Source organism: Chelmon rostratus, chromosome 5, assembly GCF_017976325.1.
Source record: "Chelmon rostratus isolate fCheRos1 chromosome 5, fCheRos1.pri, whole genome shotgun sequence".
NCBI lineage: Eukaryota > Metazoa > Chordata > Actinopteri > Chaetodontiformes > Chaetodontidae > Chelmon > Chelmon rostratus.
This window is the reverse complement of record NC_055662.1, coordinates 25,254,796-25,277,285: the sequence shown is the minus strand read 5'-3', so window position 1 is coordinate 25,277,285 and position 22,490 is coordinate 25,254,796. Positions and strand designations below refer to the sequence as shown.

Below are 22,490 nucleotides of genomic sequence, written 5' to 3'. Positions count from 1 at the left end.
GCAATCCTGCACAGCAGGCGGCGGGTACAGCAGCGAGCACAAACACACCTGAATAACACAGACAGGGTCCTGCAGGGAGCTCCAGCTCGTGTGTGTGTGTGTGTGTGTGGATCCTCGACAGCAGTGGTGCGGGTTGATCACTGGCCCTGTTAGGTAGCATTGACGTCTCCACCTCAGAGCTGGCACACAGGGGAGTTATTGATTAGCATTAAGCATCCATGCAGATGGCCAATAAAGAGCAGGTGAGCCAAAGAGGGCCTGGGGAGCGGGGAGAGGGGAGGTGTGTGTGTGTGTGTGTGTTTGTGCGCCTGCAGGGGGAGGAAGGGGGAGGAAGATGGTGTAGGGTCACCAAAAACAACAGATGAGATGATGAGGAAAACAGGCAAATAAGAGCAGTCTTAATATTGGAACTATTGCAGAATGCAAAGATATTGATTTGGACTTTTGGTTATATGTACTCTGATTAACATTCCGATGCTTATTCCGGAGGTGCGGTCTTTATTTGTCATTGCTGATTTATTAGCTGTGAGAAGGATTGGAGCAAGGCGTCAGGAATGATGGGTGGATAAAATGCGACACAGGTTGTGAGCAGGTGTACATGGAATTAATCGTCCTGGCTTCCTAATCCACCAGGAAGACGCATTTTAGTATTCCCGACGTTGCCGCTTCCAGCTTTAGTGTGGTGGAGGTTCCTGCATGCTTGTCAGGTATTGTGCATCAGTCCACAACTTCCCTGTCATATCTGTCACTTGGAATAAACAGTAGACACCTCTGTAATTCAGTGATGATGCTCAGGTTGCACACACACTGTTCTGCAGTGTTGAATATTCCTTCCAAATTCTACACTTCTTTTATCGTTAACGCTGTGACTAATAAGTCATAATAAGAAACACTAATCCCACCTTTAACGTCATATTTATTGTTATTTAGTTACTCAATAAAACATATACAGATATATACAATATGCAGGAAAACAGACGACTGCACTTTACATATTATTAAAAAAAGGAAACAAAAAAACAAAAATCAGTTCGTAAATTGCCGTCACAGTCCTCCATCTATTGTTTCAGAAATTCAAATTCAACAGAAGCTTTATTTAAAGATTACAAGATTGCCTAACACACAGCAAATTTTCTCTTATTATACATGTGCAATACCAATAGTCTTTTTTTTCAATTCCCTTATTAAACAATCCCTTGACCTCTGTTTTCAGTTCCCATTGGCTGATTTGTATACAAGTGGCTGAGCTCATAAGGTGGACAGAAGAGAAGAGAAGAGAAGAGAAGAGAAGAGAAGAGAAGAGAAGAGAAGAGAAGAGAAGAGAAGAGAGTGGGGGAAAGATATTCTCACCAGTATAAAGAACAGAGAAGTACAACAATTCTTAAATGATAAAGCAGCAAATGATAAAAGTTAAACTTTGCTTTGACAAAGAGGGAAAAAGTTGTTGAGTTACATTCATGCATAATCACCCCTTTTCCCTTCTTCCTCTAGTTCTGCTTCTCAGGCCACTTCTAATGAAACAGTCGGCTTCACTCGAGCGTGGTGGGGAAAAAAATCTCTATTTCTGTCTAGATAAGGAGACTGGATTTGGGGTAAATTTCAGGCAGCAAACAGCGAAGTTGCCTTTATGGGAAGGATGAAGTTACACATCAGAGCTGTAACCATAACTGAGGCGAGAGCAGGCCGGCTGGATCCAGCAACAGGGTAAAAGTCATGTTCGCACCACAAGACTCAACACTGGTATACAATCACAGCCAATGACAACAGAGCTTCTCTTCTTCTGCTGCTTCTTCTTCTTCTTCTTCTTTTGTATTCTCCTCCGCTGACATTTCTTTATTTTTCTTCAACAAAGAAAATAAAACAAAAAACAAAAAAAACTTGACTTGAGGTTTTTCCAGATGTGGGCGTCGTTGAGAAGAGCCCGCGCTGCATTGTCCAGCAGTGTGTGAGAGAGCGTCCTAAAGTGTGACTGCGTGTGTCAGAAAAAACGTGTGATTTGAGTGTGTGTGTGTGTGTGTGAGAGAGAGAGTGAGTGTGTGTGATCATGTTTGCATTTATGAGCGTTAATGTCTTTCTGTCCCTGAACAGGCAGGAGCTGCTCGCTGTTGCCTCATCGACACTTTATCATCATCCTCCTCATCATCGCTGCTTGTCTCTGACAAATCGTCCTAGCTGGCGATCTTCTTCCCCTCTTCCTGCTGGGCCTGCTTTTTCGTTCAAGTCAGTGCCGCCACGAACGTCCCAAACCGGTTGGAGATATCAGAATGGAGAGAGCGCCAGGACGAGACGGGCCCCCCTCGGCCCTTGCTGTCCCCCAGCTCGTCTGTGCAGTGGACGGACAGGCACTGCAGGTGGTTCCCTCCGCCGCTCCCGCCTCCTCCTCCTCCTCCTCCTCCTCCTCCGGCTCCTGGGGCCCCGGCTCCAGCCTTACTCTGGGACAGCTCTGATTCTGCAGGCACAGAGAGGAGAAGGTTAATGACGACCGTTCGAACGTGGAAAAACAACTTCAAGCAACTGGCATTCTCTGATACAGACGAACCGTTTAAAATACACACTTTTAATTAAACCAGTGTCATTTTCACATCCCACTCTAAATCTGCACTGTGAAATTAATTCAACACTATTCCACCCCCCCATCGATATGACCCGAAAAGGAGGCTGTAAGCAAAGCTTCCTCTGCTCACACTCCTCCTCCTCATGTCTGATAAACACACGTGAAAATACACACACACACACACACATCCACGCATTCATGTGCTCCCGGTGAGCCGTGCAGATCTGGAGCGCTCCTGCATGACCTCCGTCCGGGGGGGTCAAAGGGCAGAGAGAAAGCTGGCCTTTAACCCTGCTTGACCCAATTTACTGGTATAATGACCGTGCCACAGTATCGACCCTGTGTCACCAGGGCGGGGAGCCTCATATTAAACGGTTGCACCAAGCTTCCGGAAAATCCATACGCAGGTTGATTACAAGTCATATAAAAAAAAAAAAAAAAAAAAATCAGCTGTGCCAGTTAATGCTGACGCCTCAGATGCTTCACATATGGAGAAAAATCACTTTGTGCGGTGTAACGAAAAAATTAGTCGAGGGGAAGATTGACGAGGACAGGAAGTGCTTGGCTAAACTATACATAAAAGCGCAGCGTCACACTTCATCTGCTGAGATACAGACTGCAGCACACTGAGGGAGAGGAGGGCACAAATGAGGAAGAGTTTTCAAGCCGACACACAAAATACGAAAAGGGGAAGGAGAAACGCAGCAACCAGGAACGAGGTGATGGAGGGGCTGTGTGTTGTGACACCAGTGTTGCGTCGTGTGCTTTGGGTTTTGCCTCCGAGGAAGCCCAAAGCACCGAGAAAGCGAGTGTGAAGATGTTATGAATCCTCCCCTAAAATCAGTCCGATCGCTCTCCCATCTCCTCGCCACACAAAACACGCCGCTGCCTCGCTCCGTGCGGATGGTGGAACGGATCAGTGCGCAGCACAAAGGCGCAGAGCTTTAAGGTGCAGGGACAACTAGGCGTCTGAGTGTAGAGGCAGGTAGAAAACAGCTCTGACAAGCTGAGTTACATGTGTCAGAGAAGGGAGAGGCTGTGATAGACGACACAGTCGGCGGCACTGAGGCTGCAGATCACAACACTCCAGTCAGTCTGCTGCTCACCTGAGAGAAAAGAAGAGCGCGGCGCAGACCGCCGTATCACCCGCAACCCTATTTCCCCCTTTTTAGCTCATCTTTCTCTGCTACTCAAACAGTGTTTTTATCTTGTTTTGCTCACTGTTTTCATCCCCGTCCCTCTCTGCTTTCACAAACCCCGAGGCGGCAGTGACACAGTGTTAACAAAACACAGCCAGGGAAGAGGAGGCCAGAGCAGGCAGCTAGGACAACCGAGAGAGGCAGGCAGGCAGGCAGACATGCAGGCAGTGAGGCAGTGAGGCAGGGTTGCCCCCCAGCCTGTCTGGGCTGCGACCACTGGAATGGAAAAGTGGGGGGATTTGAGAAAAGGTCAGGCAGCCAAGCCTCCCGTTGTTCCCTGTTTCGTTTGTCTCTCTCACTGCCGGTCTCTATGAATTTCTCCATCTCCCACCCAAGGACCAGAGACGTGGTGTAAGTAGGGACTGAGGGTGCGGGGGGTAAGAGAGAAATGAGGATTTAGAGCAGTGTTGGTGGCGGCGGTGACAAGATCTAACATTTGCCAGAGGGTCCAGTCATACACCTCAGCATGGCAGATCCCCACCCCCTGCCAGTATCACCCCCTCCCCCTTCTCTCCACCCACTCACACTCCCTCTTCCGAGCGCTGTGCCCTCCAGCACCCGCCAGCAGCTCATGCTAGCTGGGCACAGCAGGGTCCGCACCGGCCTGAATAGGCAGCCAAGCGTTCCCCTGGCTCACTGCTGACACACAGCAAACTGACAACACGCACAGCCAAAAACACACAACACGCCAGCCGCTGCCGCCGCCGCCGCCGTACCCACACCAGCCCTCAGCTGCTGCTCCACATGCACGCACACGGCTGCATATGCATGGACGTGAATTCAGAAACACGCGCACAAGCCCGGCGAGGCACGTCACTCAGCTTCAATGCAAGGACAAGAGCGGAAAACACACCGAGAGGAAAAATACACACAGCTCAAATTACAGACAACACACACACACACACACACACACATACATTTATCGCTTAATCCCAGGATTCATGCTCAGGTGTGAGCTCATACAAAAAAAGATTTATTTTTGTTCATCTATAAGCACAATTCAAGAATTTCCGTCAAAAAAAAAAGTTTGGGTTTTTTCTCTGGTAATTGTCTTTATCGTGTCTTCAAGTTAAAGACCTGCAGGTCGGTCTGAATGGACCGATTGCTGTTTCTTACAATTCGCTTTTCAATTAACAGTGTGTGCAAAATCCACTGCTTGTGAAATAAGCCAAACCCTTGACCACCTCCGGATTAAAATATCACCCAGTATTACAGGGTAGCCAAGGGGGATTCAAGGGATGTAATTTTTATGGAAAAATCAAGACACTACCCTTAAAATGTAAGCATTATCCATGGCGGCGTATTTCGTTCAAAAGTGGAAAAGGCAGTGTGAAATTCCACATCACACAAGTCTAAATCCCAAATCACCATGACATTTTACAAGCAGGGAAATCTTTAGATATATTTATATAATAAGATCCATCTTGTTGTGGCTGCTCGCTGACTAACGTGGAATTCATATCCACGGTAATATCTCAATAATAGCCTATTCATCTGAGGGGAACAAGTGCTTAGCATCAACAAGCGAGGGGGAAAATACCTAATAAAAAGGGAACAGTAACAGCACAAGCAGCTGCGCCGAGCCACAAATACGCCCAAATATCCTTAACCACATTACAGCCGGAAAAGATTACCACAGTGATGTGTTAAGTAAATACGAAATTTAATGTGATGCACTTATATCGCTATATCTCCCGCCCCAAGTGCTGTACTTTGTTATTTAGTGCCTGGTGATGATGCTCACACACACACACACACACACACACACACAGCAGCGGGGGTTTGGAGCCGTCTCACAGTCACAGCCAGAGACGATTTACAGAGATGAGTAGCGCTTCGAATGCCATGAAGGCTGGGAGCACAGCGCACAGCTCTGGTTGTCTGGATGACACCAATGTGTCTGCGAGCTGACGGCCTGACACGGGTTTACATGTCGTAGCACGCGCACTCCGCTCACACCGAGCCACGCAGGGAAGTACACAATGGCTGCTTGGAGACTGTGTTTTCTCGCGATCTAATGAGAACTGTTGGAGGGAACAATTATTTTTTCAATTAATCGCAAAAAGCAACAGCAGGGTTAAACGTGACGACAGCAACCTTTGAGGCTGACGCAGATTTGAATGAAACAGAAGACGAGCAGAAAGCGTGCGTGACAGGGTTTGAATCTGCAAAGCTCCTTTTTGGTGCAAGTTCCTCAGAGCCGTCACATTGATTTCCCAGGCCCCAGGATCCCATGCGGCGGGCCTGCGCCCTTTCAATCCCAAGCTCTGCACTTCCATGACGACACTTCACCTTTAACCTCGCGCTCCCGAGGCCGCGACCCCGTCCTCTCTGAACACAAACCGGCCCAATCGGAACGCCGCGCTCGCTGACAAAAACACCCAAAGGCCTGCGCTCCTGTGACAGTGTGTGACATCAGGTCAGATTCCTTTAGCATAACAACTGCCGCTCTGGCCTTGTGTGAGGATTCTGTCTTTGTCAGCACAAAAAACACCCACCGCAACCCGCCGAGAAAAAGTTGGATTTCAAAAACCAAAAAAAAACCAAAAAAAGGGCGAGAAAAGGTCTGATTTTCATCACATCTCGCCGGCTGAGATGTGACGACTGGAGGTTCTGTCTACATCGTCTCATCTCTGTTTGAGACAGGAGACGCAGGTCGCTCTGAAAATCTATTTAAACCCCTCCCTCACTGTTATGTTGGGGAAAGTCTTAATGTTGTGCATATATAGGGGCTAACAGATGTATTGTCACAAGTGTCCCCTGCCCAGAAGTGGGTAGGGGGCATGTGAGGCTTCCTGCAACCACAAAGTCCACCCAACTGTCTTTGTGTGACCTCTCCCTCAGAGCAGGGAGGATATCTGGAGGGGGGCAGGGGGCACATTTCTCAGGCGAGGGCACAGGGGTTATTTTGGTTTGAATTTCCTCTCTGTAAAGAAAAAAAAAAACGTGCCCAGGCAGGCATTGCCCTCAGCATTCAGCATTTGTTACCTTCTCTCCAGCAACACACCCATTCCCATCCCCTCAAATGCATACCCCCCACCCCCCCCCACCCCGACACACACACACCTCCCCCTCTGGCCACAAGAAGTGCTTAGGAAACCAGACACAAATCAGAACATGGGAAGTGATTTAGTGCCTCCTTCATAACTCACGAGCATGTCCAGGACCTGTCCAGCATGTCATCCAAGTCAGTGACGTATTGATCTGCTTCGCTGTCTCTATTTTGTTTCAGCACAGCGCTGCTGCCTTGTTTTCTCTGTTTTCACCTTTTTTTGGGGGGGAAAAAGGTCAACCGCACATGAAAACACACATGAATTTGGAGACCAGGAGCAGCTGCACGACAGAGACTTTTAATCTGAATAAAAATGAAAACCAATTCTGATCCAGGAATTGCAAAAAAAAAAAAAAATCTTTCAATCACAGATTATTTTATTCTGGCTAATTAAACAGATCAAATTGTCAATTCAGCCTTTTGCTGTTGTGTGGTAACCACTTTATCATTATGGAGGACATATTTTAAATCAATAAATATGTTCTTAAAACTCAACATCCAGACGAGAACGAACAATAGTGATGGAGCATGAAGCCGAAGGAAAAAAAAATGTTTGACGCTGAATTGAATTATTTTCTCTTCCATAAATGCAAATGGTAGCTATTACCCAGCCACCCGCCTCATGAACGAAACTACAGATGTTCCCTGAAAAAAAAAAATCTATCTCTCTTACTTTCTCTTTCACTCCATCAGTCTCTACTTCTGTCTCCCAGGAGAAACTGCTCCAGTGTCATAACTCATTTGTCAATTCCTCAATACAAATTAAAGGCGCCTGACGACTACCTGTACGGCTAATAACATAACCGCTGCTGGCAGCGTGACAACACCCACACCTCTGAAAACACACACGCACACACCCACACACGCACACCTTTCAAAAGCCGTACTTGTATCCCAGGCAACACGTGAACCCAGGCCACTTTTCAGGAGCTTCTTATCAAACTGATGCCTTTTTTCTCCTCTCTCAGTCTGGCACTCGTTCAACAACACAGTGGACATTTGGAGGCATGTCACACACAGACGACCGAAGGTTTCAAACTCCTCATTCTGTGCATCTCGCCAGATAAATTCAGCTTTCCATTCCCCGCTGCATCCAGGGAGAACATTTACCACATGCTGAGACAAGTTTTATTTTATTCTAACACCCTTCCCCGGGGAAAACAAAACACCGGATGAGCTGCTATTTTCAAGAGTTGAAAATCCTGCAAAGCAAAAGACCTGACACCTTTGTTCATCTTTTCCTCTCTTCATCAGCCACAAGCACGCTTCTTTAACAGGCTTCCTTTGGCTGTCACTAGTGCTCAATGTCTTGCAAAAGCCCAGGAACGTACAAACACACACGAAGCATATAAACAAACACGAATGCACACACACTCACAAACGCAGTCTTAAATATCAGACGCTTTCCACGCACGCTAGGTGTTTTTCAGTCCTGCCGCTAATTACAAGTCAAGTAAATACTCTTAAATATTTTCAACACATTAGAATTAAGGGAGCGCGTTCCACCAAGCGAGACACCTGAGATCGGGGGGTTGGGGGGGGGGGCTGAAGCCATGAGCCTGACACCGAGTCTAAATAAATCAAACTTTATGTCTACAGCTGACAAATCCACACTATCAAGTTGCAGTGTCTACAAACCTGCCCTTCGTCACATACTCGCATGCCAGGGCGCACGCACACACACACACACACAGATGCACGCAATCACAAGCAGTCCAAAAGTACAAGGCGAGTTTCTCTTTGTCCACATCAGGGATGGTTTTATCCACGAGGACGTATGTTTCTAAGACGCCGCTCTGTCATCACAGCGCTGTCGACGTAAGCTGGCTGCTCTTTGCAGCCCTGATGGACCTGTCAATAAGCAAGTCAACTTCCAGAGGTTGCCTGAGGATGAATTGTGACTTTTAGAAACAATATTACCGAGGCTAATTGCTATGATTATCATAATGATTATCATTACTGCAGTACAGGAGTGTGCACGAGGCTTGCATGTGTGCCGTTGATGAAGTCAATATGAAACACCTTGTAATGACAGGTAAAGAACACAGACTGCCCCGAGCTGTTTTTTTCCACATTCAAGCACATGCCAATCACCGTCTTCTTTTTTTAGAAAAAGGAAATAGAAATTACTGGTGTGATTTGTGGGGTTGTTGTCGTGCTGAAATGTCAAAGGCAGGCAGCCTCACAGGATTGTTCTCCGTGGTGGAATATCAATACGGCCCTTTCTGTGGATTTAAGTGCTTTCTAGTAGGTGTGATAAGATGCAAGTTCTCTCTTTTCAAACCTGTCAAAGCCAGAGTGAAAGAGATTTGATCATCATTAGAGCTGTTTATGGGCTGATTACTGAGAGTGAAGAGTGAAACTATTCCACAGGGTCAACTGTGAAGTGTTTTAACTGCGCTGATAAAAAAAAAAAGAAAGTGCATGTGGCAAAAACAGTGAAAAGTAAAAATAAAAATGACTGAATCACTTCCTTTGCCTGCTGGTGGCCTGTTATCAAGACGATGCACGAGTTCTCGAATAAACGGCCGGCTTCTGGCTGAGATATACACAAGAGAAGGGAAGAGGAAGGAATACTTTTTTTTTACAAAAAAGGGGAAATAATGTTAACTGACACCATACAAGGAAAGCTGCTTATGCACACCTCCACTTCTTGCCTCCGTGAGCATAAGATGCCGCGTAGTGCACAAGAATCTGCAGGCCGAGAGCTTCCAGCGGCAGGTATGGCTGTGCCTTGGTGAAAAACTTGAGCTCTGTGCTGTCATAGTGAGAGGAGGCCAAATATGGGGTCCAAAGGGGGGGCGTTACTGCAGCACCATCACTTTAAGCAGGCACACGGGGACCACAGAGAGGGCGAGCTGGGTGAACACACACCAGCTCTGAGAGCACGACTCCTCGACAAATAAGCGCAGCTGAACGTTTACTGGCTGCTCGTCTGCACGCTGAAACATTCAGAGGAAGTCAGCAAAGGAGCTGCTGCACCGTGTCTTCTTCGAATCGTGGCGAGATGTGTAACACACCTTGCAGCACAACGACCCGGAGTCCCTCTAAAGCCTCACGCAGCTTCACACTGAGCACTCACAGTGAAGCTGCACTGAGAACGTCCACCTGATGCAGCCGAACCGACCCTTGACCCCCAGCGCTTTGCTTTCACTGCAACCAACTCATCTGAAGCAAACTCCTCCGCATCAGCAAAGCACACACATCATAATCCACCTGTTTAAATCCTCAAGCCGTTAAAGTTAACTTCCTAAAAAAAACAGCTACGAGCTCTCAGGACAAAACCGATAATCCCATATTTAGACACAATCCGAGTTAACCTGAACGACTGACAACTAAATTCACAACTTGTCTACAAATTTAAACAAGAAATCCCTCAAAGTTCAGCTTGTAATTATAGGAAATTAAATTATATTTTCATTTTTTAATAGGCATTTAAAATGAGGCATTTCTGCGTAAATCAAACAGTTATTTACTGTTCATCATTATTGAACTTAATAACCTGATAGAATGCTAATGGAGTGTAATCTATGCATAATTCAGCAACACCCCTGAGAGCAAAACAAGGCATATTTATGGAAATGAAAATGATGACGACAAAAAGGATATTTTTTTTTTAAATGGACAGATAGGAAAAAAAAATGTCACATTAGCAAACTTAGAAATTTCTCAGCCTGTATTTCAGACGTGAATATATAATCGTTCCGAATATTCACACTGCAAAAAATATCTAACCGGTTATGTCATCTTGTGCTGAAGAGTAAAATAAGAATGAGTGGAAAAAAAAAAAACGCTGTCAGTGGAAACACATGAATTAACTTCATCCTGATGAAAATGATAATCTTTTAAAGATTTTCTTGACCAAGTTACATTTAGTTCATAGTAATGGACAAATAAATTGGCCTGATTTATCTCCCATTAGTGTCACTGACAGTTTGTCTCCAGTGGCAGATTTTGATCATCACACTGAGGACTGGACTGGCTGGTCGAGGTGGATATTTTTTGCAGCGTGAAAAGCCTGTGGGATGTTGGCTCTTATGGAACTACACTGTGGGCTATGACTTATCTTAAATTATTATGTTATTTTGCTCCCTTCTGTGTAGCCTGAGCATCAGATTCAATCTCAAAATCCCCCTCCCCTCCCAAATACACCTCCACCCTTTTCTTCATCTTTGCTGTCTGAAGCACTCAAATGAGAAACTGTCAGGAGCTGTGATTTGTGCTAACTAGCTATCGATCGCTCCAGAGCTGCATGCCTCGTGTCCATGCAGGGAGGGCTGAAAGAGGAGAGGAGAGGAGAGGAGAGGAGAGGAGAGGAGAGGAGAGGAGAGGAGGAGAGGAGAGGAGGAGGATACCTCCTGAATTTATCGTGTTAAATGTGCTATCAGCCCACTGAAAATTAAAACAGTGAGAGCAACAGGGTGAGTGTGGCTGACCTCTTATCAGTGATGGCTTTCCAGCTCGAAACAATACTCATTAATCAATATCAAAAGTGATGCTGTTGTTTTTTTGTTTCTTATAAAACAGTAGAAGAATAAGTAGTTTGCTCCTTTGTTAAATGTTCATGGGAAGAAATAATGGGAACAAAAAGCCACAGTGTTCAGTGATCTTGTATTTTCTTCACTAATTTAGCAGAGTAATGTTATTTATGAGGAAAACAAACAGCTGGACGAGCTGAAAGCTGCTAGTTTTTGATCATTGCGCCTCAAATCAATTTGCACGCTGCTTGTTATTTTCCTGCTGATTTCTGAGATGTGAGCCCGCTGCATCCGTCCAAATGTAAGATGCAGTGCTGCTTCGAAGTCATGCCATCAGTGTTCGTGCCCGACACCGTGCGCTCCGCCGCATATAAACAATGCGCCCGGACGCCGGAGCCGGCGCGATGCGCGCCCCCGCGCCGACCAGAACAAAGAGGCGCTGCAGACGCGCTCGGCGCTCTCCACAAACACACTACACATCCACATTTTTCTACACCCATGCATCCACAGGCCATCCGCAGCTGCACCCTGACGGTGGCTGGATGTTTTTATGCAGCATCATCAACCATCTCTGCCTGCTGAATTTATTTTTGAACGAGCCAACGTAAAAAATAAAAATAAAAATAAATAATAATAGTAATAAAGGAGAATAAACATGCAAAATACATACATTATTAAATAGATAAAACCAAGATATTTTAATACATACAACTTGCCCAATTTTCAATTATAATGCATTTTAATGCATACAATTTGATTTATGTTACGATTAAAGCACGAACAATAATATTAATAAAACAACCTAATCATTATCTAGTAACCGTACTATTCATAAAAACAGCATCTATTATCATTATTATTATTATTATTACTATTTATTATTAATATTATTATTTTTTAATTATATTATAGGTCGAGAATTAGGAGAAACGAAAACACCGCCGAACAGTAATTATTAGGAATAGTTCTGAATAGTTCTCTCCATTTTCATTGAGAGCCGCCACAAAAACAATAAGATCAAAATGTTTGACTGAAACATGAACATACATGTGCACACTGTAATATCTGTGTGTGCTGAAAAACTGCTTCTGCGCCTTCAGGCCGGAAGATTTCCCGTTTTCCTTCACAAACTTTTTATTGTAAGAGACAAAACTACCTCCAAAAATATTCCACACTAACTGGGGTATATACTAATGATAGAATAATAATAATAAATTATTGGAAAGTGACAATAACAAATAAGCGAATAACAAATTGTTTAACAACAAACTACAATTCTAAACTAAATTCTGAAAAGCACAAAGATTTCTAAATGAAAGATCTGGCGCGGGAAATAAAATGAAAACTAAATGTCTGTATTAATTTCACCATGATATGTAATCCCTGAAATCCTGCCCTGCCAATCTCAAATCAGTCCACTTTGCGCAGCTCTGTGTTATCCCGGGATAACAACACAAACAAGCACGTAGCAGGCCGAGGGAACCCCGCTGCGCAAACGCATATCCTCAAAAAGCTATTAATCTTCTCAATGTAGTTGTTCACCCTGAAAACCGAGATAAAGAACCACAGGAAATGTTGACTTTTCTTTTGAAGAGCCTTTACAATGAAGAAGCGAATAAAAACACAGTGCGGAGAAGGTGCGAGGTTTACTTTGTGCAGTCAGCTGGCATTTAAAGCTGCTCCAGTCTGATAATCACTTTCTACATTTTTCAATACGGAACCAATTTAACGAGAAAAATACCGCATAAATCGTCTCTTTTTTTCCTTGAAAAGACTTGAATGGCGCGACCATTAAATTTATTATCTTCATGGCTGGACCTCTAAAATTCAAAGACCTGAGTTAAACAGAGACGGCTGCTCTCTGGCCGCACAATATGGACAAAAGGTCCTCTATTAGCAGCGTTAAAACAGCATTTTACCTGCTGTATGTGCGATGTCACAGTGCATTTCAGATCAAATAAATAGCAGTTTAAGGAAGGAAATATACTGTTGGTGTGAGCAAAATTGATCAGTTGGTGTTACATGTGTGAAAGTGAGACGAGGTGAGAGAGAGAGAGAAGAAAAAGTGGGTAAAATAAGGAATTAAAGTTTTCATTTACCTTCTTTACTGCTGTTTTGGCTCTTATTTTTTTCCCATGGTCCCATGGCCTTGTCATCCTCTGACCCGTCCATCATGGCCTTGTCACTCGGCACGTACCAGGTGGCGTGCTGCTCTGCCATGAGGGTGTCAAGGTCAATAGTGCCCATTGAGCCCTTCCCAGCATCCGGGCTGCAGCTTGCCAGCTCATTGTCTCCGTTCTGCGAGGGACAGTCGCCATTCTTTTTGCCGTTCTTCATGGCCAGGGGCTGGTCCTCAGAGATACTGAACTGCTGCCGCTGTAGCTGGATCTGGGCCTGCAGAATCTCCAGAGGATGGATTTCTTCCTGGCCGGAGGTGCTGGATGGGGTGCGTACCTGCTCCACCCCAGGAGTGCCCGGGTGGCTCACCCCACTGGCCCCTGTGCCCCCACCAGCATTCAGTCCATAGCTGTCTGGCGTCGAGGTAGTATGATTGTTAATGCCCATGCCGAGGGGCTTCTGTCCATTTATCAGCCCGTGGTCACCCCTCGGCATTTTGGGTGAGCCGGTGATCATCGGGCTGCGGTTTGGCTTCGTGGCCGAGGTCCCTCCTGCGTCTGAGCTGGAGGACACCTCATCCTCGTTGCCATAGTGGGTGCTGACATCGTCAGGAAAGTCCACTCGTGGTGAGCTACTGTCAGACTTGGCGACGCTTTGAATGCCACTGTCCAAAGAAGACATCAGGTCGGCCTGGTCCCCCAACATTAGGTCGCCTCCTTTTCCCCAAGAGGGTGACTGGAGGTGTTTCTCATGGGGCGTGCCCCCACCCCTCTCCCCAACGCCAGCCGAGGGGGTCTGCTGGCCTGGACTTACAACAGGGTTACCATTGTCAGAGGAAAAAAAAATCCCAGGGCTCACATGTCCACTGTCTCTTTTTCTCCTCCCTCTCCCTCTCCCACTCCCTGTTGTTGCCTTCCCCTCACTGCACGGGGTAGCGTCCATGTTGTAATTTGGGGAGAGGGCACTGGCTTCCCCCTGCACCGTCTGGCTTTGACTTGCAGGCTTAGAGTTGCTATTCCCGGTGCCAGGCATCTGGCTGTTCTGGGAAGTGCTGCTCTGAAAATATTCAGGACCAGCACTGCCAGTCCCATTAGATGTGCTGCTATTAATGTCCTGCTCTGTCTGACTCAGTTTTCGCTTGCCCTCATTTTGGTTCTTCTTGTTGAATGTTACGTTAAGATTGGGGGCCCCTAGGCTAGCGATCATGTTCTGGCAGGCCGTGGAAAGGGCCGCCAGGCAGCTCTGGCCGAAAACACTGTCTTTAGCACTGGTTTTGCTGAAGTTCCCAAGGGACAGAGCTCCAAGCTTACTAACAGACGACCGCTGGCCTGAGGGGAACTCAGGCTGAGGAGGGTAGGTCCCTGGTGAGGTGCTCACCCCCTGGGGAGCACTGTGGGCTGGCCCCTGACGGTTAGCCCCCCCATAGGGAAATGTTGGCTGTGCTCCCATTGGAGGTGCGGGGAAGTCAGCTGGCCGCCTCTCTGCTGGTGCATTCGGATGCCCTGCTCCTGCTCCTGGAGACTGCATTTGTGAGAGGTTGCCCATGTTACCGCTGAACTGTGAGTGCATTCCCGGGGAATGGAGAGCCTGCACATGCCCATCTCCTGGTATTCTCATGGGCTCCTGCATGCCCATGCTTGGCCTAAACATCATCCCAGCCCCGTTCTGCTGTAGCCCCATGTCATGGGGCCCTGATTCATTACCCGCTCCACCCATACGCCGTGACATCATCTCCCCTGGTGGGTGGGACCCTTGGAACCAGGAGTTCTCCTGAGTTACATGAGGATTTTGTCCATCAATGTTGGGCATCCTGCCACCATTCTCCCTGTCAAAGTTGGGCTGAGGCATGCTCCCGACTGGGCCTCCGTGAGCCATCGGGCCGGGAGGCACATCGCCGTGGTGACCCAGCTGCTGCAGACTGGGCTGCCTCATCCTTTGCTGCTGGTTGCGGGAGGCCATCTGTTTTATCATCATGGCTGCATTCTGGCGCTGCTGCAGAGACTGCTGTTCAGGCCCCGGATGCTGCAGGGGACCTGGTGGAAACCCTTCACTCACAGGTGGGGTGAACTCTCCAGGCAGGCCGGGGTAGGCGGTGGGAGAGAGGTGGTTATCCATACCACCACACCAGCCCTCACCTCCATGTGTGTTTGGAAAGTCAAATCTAGGCCTTTTTGCCATGTTCATATAAGGAGAGTCAAAGTGTTGCAGCCTCTGATTCGGGGGCTGTTGGGAGGGAGGAGGAGCTGGCTGTTGCATATTAAACATGGGGTCCCCATAGGGGTGCAGACCCCTATTTTCCAGTCTGTGAATGGGATATTCAAACTGGTTGTGTTGGCCAGGCATCATGACCCCTCCGTCCAGAATGTTAGGGTTAGTAGAGCCAGGCTCAGCCTGAGGGGGTCTGGGGAGGCCAGGGGGGCATGAGTTCTGTCTGGCTATCAAGCCAGCCTGTTGTTGCTGCTGCATGAGAGGATGTCTTGCATTGACCCCCGGCTCCATTCCCACGGGCACCTTCCGGCCATTTCCAAAACGTTCAAAAAACACTCCGTGCTGAGGCTGCTGGGGCTGCGGTGGCGGCTGGTGTCCCTTCGAGATGCCCTGCATACCTGGCGTCCGTGGCATGCCAGGGTTCCCTGGGAAATTACCACTGGGAACTGGCCTTCCTGGCCCAAAATGGGGTAACTGAGATTCTGACTCTGATGGGGAAAATACATGTACATCAAAATGTCCAGATGGAGGCTCACTTGGGAAGTTATACTCTAAACCCTCTACAGCTCCCTGGTTGGGCAGCCGTCGAGGCTCCAGGCCGTGAGACTCAGAGGAGGAGGACGAGGAGGAAGGGAGACCATGGAAGGATGCTGCTCTGTTAGGTGACTGGTCCAGGGGTAGGCAGGGGGCAGGGACAGCATGGCTGCCACTGGGAGGCCCGTGATGTTGAAAGTCAGGCATGTTACCAGGCCGCTGCTGCTGCTGCTGCTGCTGGGGAAAGCCATCCCCTGCCTGTCCCTCAGCGAGAGGATCAAATCCTTCTCCAAAGCCCTGCTGTGGTCCCATGCCATTGTTGTTGTAGCCCATTAGCCTGCCACCGTGCAGGCATGATGATCCTGGCTCTGGGCCTCCAAAATTCCCACTGAAATGAGGGTGAGGTTGGTGGGGGTGAGGTTGGTGGCCGTGAGGATGTCCTTGATGAGGTTGCTGGTTGTTAAAAAATCCATGCATGGGTCCTTGCTGCTGCTGCTGCTGCTGCTGAAGTCCGCTGCCTGCATGCATGTCCGAGTGGCCCCGCGGGTGAAAGCCCCCGTACTGCTCACCATTCATATTCATGTTGAGCCCGAGCATTTGCGGCTCGCTCAGAGGGCCCATGCCGGGCTCCACGGCTCCCGGCGGGCCACCAGCGTGAAAACCTGGGCTTTTATAATGGGAGCCCATGTTCAGTCTCGGTTGGTTTATGTTTCTCTCTGACTGGCCAGGGTTTCTGCTATTAATCTGAGAACCAAACTGCTCCAGCCCAAACATACTCCCCTGCAATCAATCCCACATGACGGCCAGTTCGCCAGACATCGGCTCACTGTCTGTTTTTCCGTCTGTCCCCAGAAGCAAAAAGAAAAAAAAAAGATATACAAAAAACTACTCAAATGTCTGTATCAGAATACTGATCAAACTGCTTTATCTACTTTAAATGGTAAAACTCACCAAAAAAAGTTCTCATTGCTGTGGATCAATTGTTTTTGTTTTTCAACTTCTCCAAGGACGCGGAGGAGAGGGGGGACAGACAGTGTCCAAATACGCACTTCAGCTGTGTCCCTGTTCCCGGATCTGCGAGTGCGCTCGACTGCTCTTCTCTTTTGTCTTTGACTAAGCAAACAAATATAAAACACCGCTATTTAACTTGCTGCACGAGTGACCTATAATACTCCAAAGTTTTTCCGTGCGCATTTCTTCAGGGCGAACATGACACAAAAACATCTCGCAAACTAAAAGGAGAGCGCACTGGAACTGGAGCGATCGAACAGGGAATATGGCAATTTCTGTCTGCTAATTCATTATTCCAGTCCAATGTCAAATGTCCCAGAGCGACTCTTTGTATAAGGTCCCATACTGGAAACGAGGAAAAAGTCCAAATGGAGCCGTTTGGTTAAAACTGCCTGTGTGGCTTTGAAGGAAAAAAAGCTTTCTTTGAATAAATACTGCCACTGATGTCACTCAAAATCTCGGCAACTGCTGAACCGGCATGTAGCCAAAAGTCCAGTGTGATGGAAAGTCCACAAACACGGATCTCCAACCCAGGCACCGGAGAACCGGAGCGTCCGTTTGCGCGACCCGAACCCGGAGCAGCGCGGCGTGCACTACCCGCACTCCACCACCACGGAGCGGCTTGACAGCATCCTTCACCCGCCGCCGGTCATGCGCCTTGCAGAGAAGTGCCTTGCCTTAAGTCCTCTCGATGCGTTTCGTTCCCGAGACGTGCGTCCCTGCGTTTCCCGAGCCCGGTCTGGTGCGGTCTGAGCGCGCTGGGGAGCGATTCACAGATACACTCACACTCCGCTCTGCCGCTCGGCGCTGTGTGAGATCAACGCGTCCGGAGGAACCAGCAACAAGTTTTGCATTTCTACAGCCGCTGCCATCCGCGAGGTCTCAGCCAATCACGACGAGCAGAGACAGCTTCGGGGGCGGGACGAATGCTTTTAAGGTGGCCCACAGAGTCAATGAGATTGTAAACGCTTGTGCGTAAATCACATCTTAGAAATGGCTTTCACTTAAAATGTGATGTTTTGACCAGAACACCGAGCGCAGTGTTTTCACATTAAAGCCCATCAGCAGACTTGAACTGGAAGCAGTCTCGCAGATAATAATGTTCTTTTTCTAAAGGAACCCATCATCTATTTTTTGTTCATTAGACCACAGAACTGTAGTCTGCCACAGCTGAGGTGAGGAAACACCGTTGAACAGTGCTGTAGGTGAATTTCTGCTCGCTGCTCTTTTGCATGCTGCTTCAGACCTTTTCACCCAGGAACAAAGCTCTTTGCGCTCTCTCCTCCGTTGATGTGCGCAGTGACCAGCGCCCCAGAGGACCTGTATCATCTCCACTGCAACACGCTTTCAGCCACATACAAACCAATGACTGATAACTTGATGGTTTCACCAGTAACAAGCTGTTGCTGCGCGCGTGAACCAGCAGCCAGTTGTTTTCTGGGTTTATAACTTAGACACAAGCATTTCAGATGAATCGGCATCAGTCACTAATGCTGAGGTCACGAGCTGGATGTTTAATATGATTTCACGTGGAGGCAAAATCTGAAAAATCTGACTGAAAATCTGTGTTGATCAATGAAACAGTCCGAGAGGGGCCTCAGATTGATTTATAGCAGGCGCTGGAGGAGAAATGATGAACAATCAGACATGTAGCCTGAATATCTGAGCTGACATTAGTGTTGGGATGAAGGTGTTAATTAGATTAATTAATAAAGTGACTCCCTCACAAACCAAATCAAACTCACCTCAGTTTTGTGTGTGAATCTGTCCCTAAAGAGAAGAAAAGAATCCTCCTTAAAAGACAATCTGAATCTTGTGGATGATTCTGGGCTTCGGTTCCGATAATCAATAGCTTTCTCTTAGTGTGATAGTCTGCAAAATACAGTTACAATTAATATGATGTATCTCACAGGTTAATTAGTTGCAGGCCTGCAATAGACGAGGTTATCTGTGGAGGGGGAAGTCGTGCAATAAGACGTGAAATCACTGCAAATGAATCTTCATGTTCATGTGAGACAAAAGTCCCAACATGAGAAAGCCAGTCCTCATGTGTGTGGCCCCTATTCTGTTCTAATAAGACAAATAACCTACTTTATGATAGATTTCAATTTTATGCCAGAGTTTTGAAAAGGCATGTCAATGTTTTATGCATTGTTATGTCATTTAGAGTTTGCATTGATGTTGTCTGCAGCTCACACATCTGTTTGTCCTTTGAGGGTGTTGATTGTGAAGTTTTGGGGAGTCCTTGGATGCTGTTGTTCTGGTGAATTTTGACATGGCCGAGCTCACTCTGATTTGCCTGCGCAGATTTGTCTTAACTTAAATAAATAAAGCTGTGTTTGAGAATATTTGAAGTGCATGTGCGCACATGGGGAGGGGTCTCCCCCTCCCTAAGAATTCTGTAATCATTTAAAATAAAGGAGACATGTGGGAATGCGGAACATCATATACTTAAATTCCATCATGGATATTTTCTTTGGTGAGAGGAGAACATTATATTATCCCTTTCCGACAATGTGTGCAGTGGGCATTTGGAGAATTTGGTGTCAGGCAGCTCTGTACCTTTGGGGGGGAACCGACAGGACTTTTACCGAACGGACACAGTGCCACCTAGCGGCTGGCGTCAGAGAGAGGGCAGGATGACTGCTCACTCACATGCTGAAGCGTTCAGAAAACAATTACAGATAAAATGAGGCATATGCATGTAAACCTGTGTCTACTGTGAATGCAGTTTTTAAATCTAAATATGAATCTATGGCAAGCAAATGTTACATATCTGGCTTATAAATCATGTAAAATCATATTAAAAGAAAGGGTAAAGGATTAAAGATCAATTATCACTGTGAAATCTGTTCTTTTTCATGTGTTCAAGGACTGCAGTGTTTTATTGTGAAATCTGATAAATGCTTTTTAAATATATCCTTGAACACAGCTGAAGTTAACGGGAAAGAATATAATGTCTGTGTGTGATATTTCAGAATAAATAAATATTTATAAATCAGACATCCTACACTACGACTCTCGTCAGCAGGCTCTCTGCTCAGCCCTGCACCGAGAGAAGGTCTGAGGCTGCAGACAGGTCAGGACATGGCACTGAAAGGTGGTGGGAGGGAGCATGTGTGTATATTTGGATTTTCGGGGGTGTGGATATGCAATCGTTGCAGCTCAGAGCGAGGAGGCAGGAATAGACGGTGGCTGTGTTTTGAAGGAGGGATGGTGTACAGCGCCCGTCTTCTAGTGCCGGAAGAAGCATGTTGGGATGTTCTGAAGCTGCTGTGCTAATAAAAAGCCATTTTCTTTCTCAGTATCACCTTGCAAGAGGACTGCCTTCGTATCTGAGAGGCAGCTGGATGTCGCATCATTTGACTTTTACCCAGACAAACACCACGGTGTGTGCATATCAAGCTGTTTTCACAGTGGCTGCCATCACTGCTCTGTGAAGCCCCTTAAAAATACTAGAATTCATGCTCATTTCTCAGCTGATAAAAGCCTCTAGTATCACAAAAGCCCATTAGCCACACCAGAAACAAGTATTCTGCAGCTGCAACAGCAGGAACAAAAAAAAATCCAGATATTGTTCTGTCTGACTGCAATACTAATGCCCCAGTGATACAGTTCCCACTAGCTCTGTCTGCAGCCGTCTCAAATGGAGACAGACAAGTTAAGTATGACAAACCGACGGCATGGTCTCTTTCCCCATAAGTCCCCAGTGATGATAAATGCAGCTCAGAGCTGCTGCTGAGGCGACTTCATGACAATGGACAGTCTACAGGCTTTTAAGAATTGTCACAATACCGCTGTTCTCTGCAGTGATTTACTGCTCAATTTGTCTTAATATTTTACTCAATTGGACAAGATAGCAGAAGTGGCTGCCCTTCTCTACCCTTAATTCATAGTGTTAAGCTTTTCCTCAGATAGACATATATTACCACGGGGCTTTCCCAAAGAGACAGTTCCTTCCCATGTTGGGGGGACAGCGTCCTGGGCTGTTCGGAGCCTCAGTGTGTCCTCTATGGGCCTGTCACTCAGCTGAGCCATCACAACTCTCTGGGTCAGGGTGGGTTAAGTAGCATCTGTCATCCAGAGAAGCGCCATTGTATTAAGGGGAGGGATGCGACAGAAAGCCCACCCGCCTCGCCACGTCAGTTGGCTCCACAGCCCTTCCACCTCTCCCAGAACAACAGGAAAACTCAGGAGAATCTCTGGGGCGAAGCTTGACCCGAGCCCGGACGGTGAGGAAACACTCGTGACATCACTGCCAACCCGCGTTCGCCAAAAATAACTTTCCTCTCCAAGAAAACCAGCAGCCCCTGAGCAAATCTGGCCCCCGGTGGAAGGTCACATACTGTACACAAACGTGGGAGTTGGAGTTAAATCTTCACTTCAGGAAAAGAGAAGTTCTGATCCCAGTTTGTCATCTTGTTGCAGGAACTGAATGCAGCCATGTGGTGCAACGAACACTGTTGGAGGCAAATACAATTCATTTTGACACACTTAAGAATACTGACACTGCTGTGTGTGTTTGTGTGTATTGAAGCAATAAGATGGTCGTTCTATCACAGTGTTTTTATCTCCGAACATCGAGTCTTTCTCCGGCAACATGCCTGGATGTCCTGCTATGTCGAGTCGCGAGCCTCCCTTTGAGATTCATCTCTTCTCGTCATCTGTTGCCTCGTCTATTTAAATGACAGGGGTTCACTCATGACATGTACCTTCATCTTCTTTAGGAGGGAGACACATGGATGGATGGATGCGTGCCTACTGTAGACTACTGTGAGCTGCCACTTAACAGGAGGTGTGTGGGCGAGTCTGCCCATCTCCGCTTTTAGAAACAGCATTATTTGCTTGTTCTGGGGCAGATATGACTGGTTTCCTTGCAGCAGGCACATGTGACCATTCCTCCACAAACAATAAAAAAGGCGGATATCTCAGCCAGCAGACTGCCGGCTCTTCCTGCTCTTTAGCACGAATTCCGCTGTTATTGTGCGACTCTTCTGACCTGCAGGTCACTGAAAGTCTTGTCCATGCTGGAGTCACTGCTAACTTTTCTGAGGGGATGTTTATCTTATCTGATGTGCATTTTACAGTAGAGAACTAATACTTTTAGTGAAGCCTCAGCCCGGGTCGACACTACCTGAATGAAGCCCTGCCTCAATCCTCAAAATCTGCTGTTGTGTATTATTATTAATAGTAATACTGCGTTAGTAAAAAGTTGTTTAAAAAGCTGTATATGTTTAGAAGACAGCATTCCAAGCTAGTATGCATATCTAGGGGCTTGCTTTTGCCATCAGCTGGCCAAAGGGTGGACAAGGGAAGAAAGAGAACACTGACAGAGC

At 47.0% G+C, this 22,490-nt stretch overlaps 1 protein-coding gene across 1 annotated transcript; it reads right to left on the bottom strand.

The window, feature by feature from the left end:
• Positions 1-898: 898 nt before the first annotated feature.
• mn1b (meningioma 1b) lies at positions 899-16,976 on the bottom strand. Its single transcript, XM_041937117.1, has 2 exons — positions 13,383-16,976; positions 899-2,449 (listed from the first exon to the last, which is right to left on the bottom strand). The coding sequence occupies exons 1-2, from the start codon at positions 16,915-16,917 to the stop codon at positions 2,217-2,219; spliced, it is 3,768 nt and encodes a 1,255-aa protein (XP_041793051.1). The 5' UTR covers positions 16,918-16,976; the 3' UTR covers positions 899-2,216.
• Positions 16,977-22,490: the final 5,514 nt, after the last annotated feature.

Excerpts from the sequence above, each read along its gene's own strand:
- mn1b (XM_041937117.1), bottom strand. The coding sequence starts at position 16,917 with ATGTTTGGGCTGGAGCAGTTTGGTTCTCAGATTAATAGCAGAAACCCT. Across the intron at positions 2,450-13,382 it reads CCAAAACAGCAGTAAAGAAG|AATCAGAGCTGTCCCAGAGT; the intron begins GTAAATGAAAAC and ends CTGTGCCTGCAG.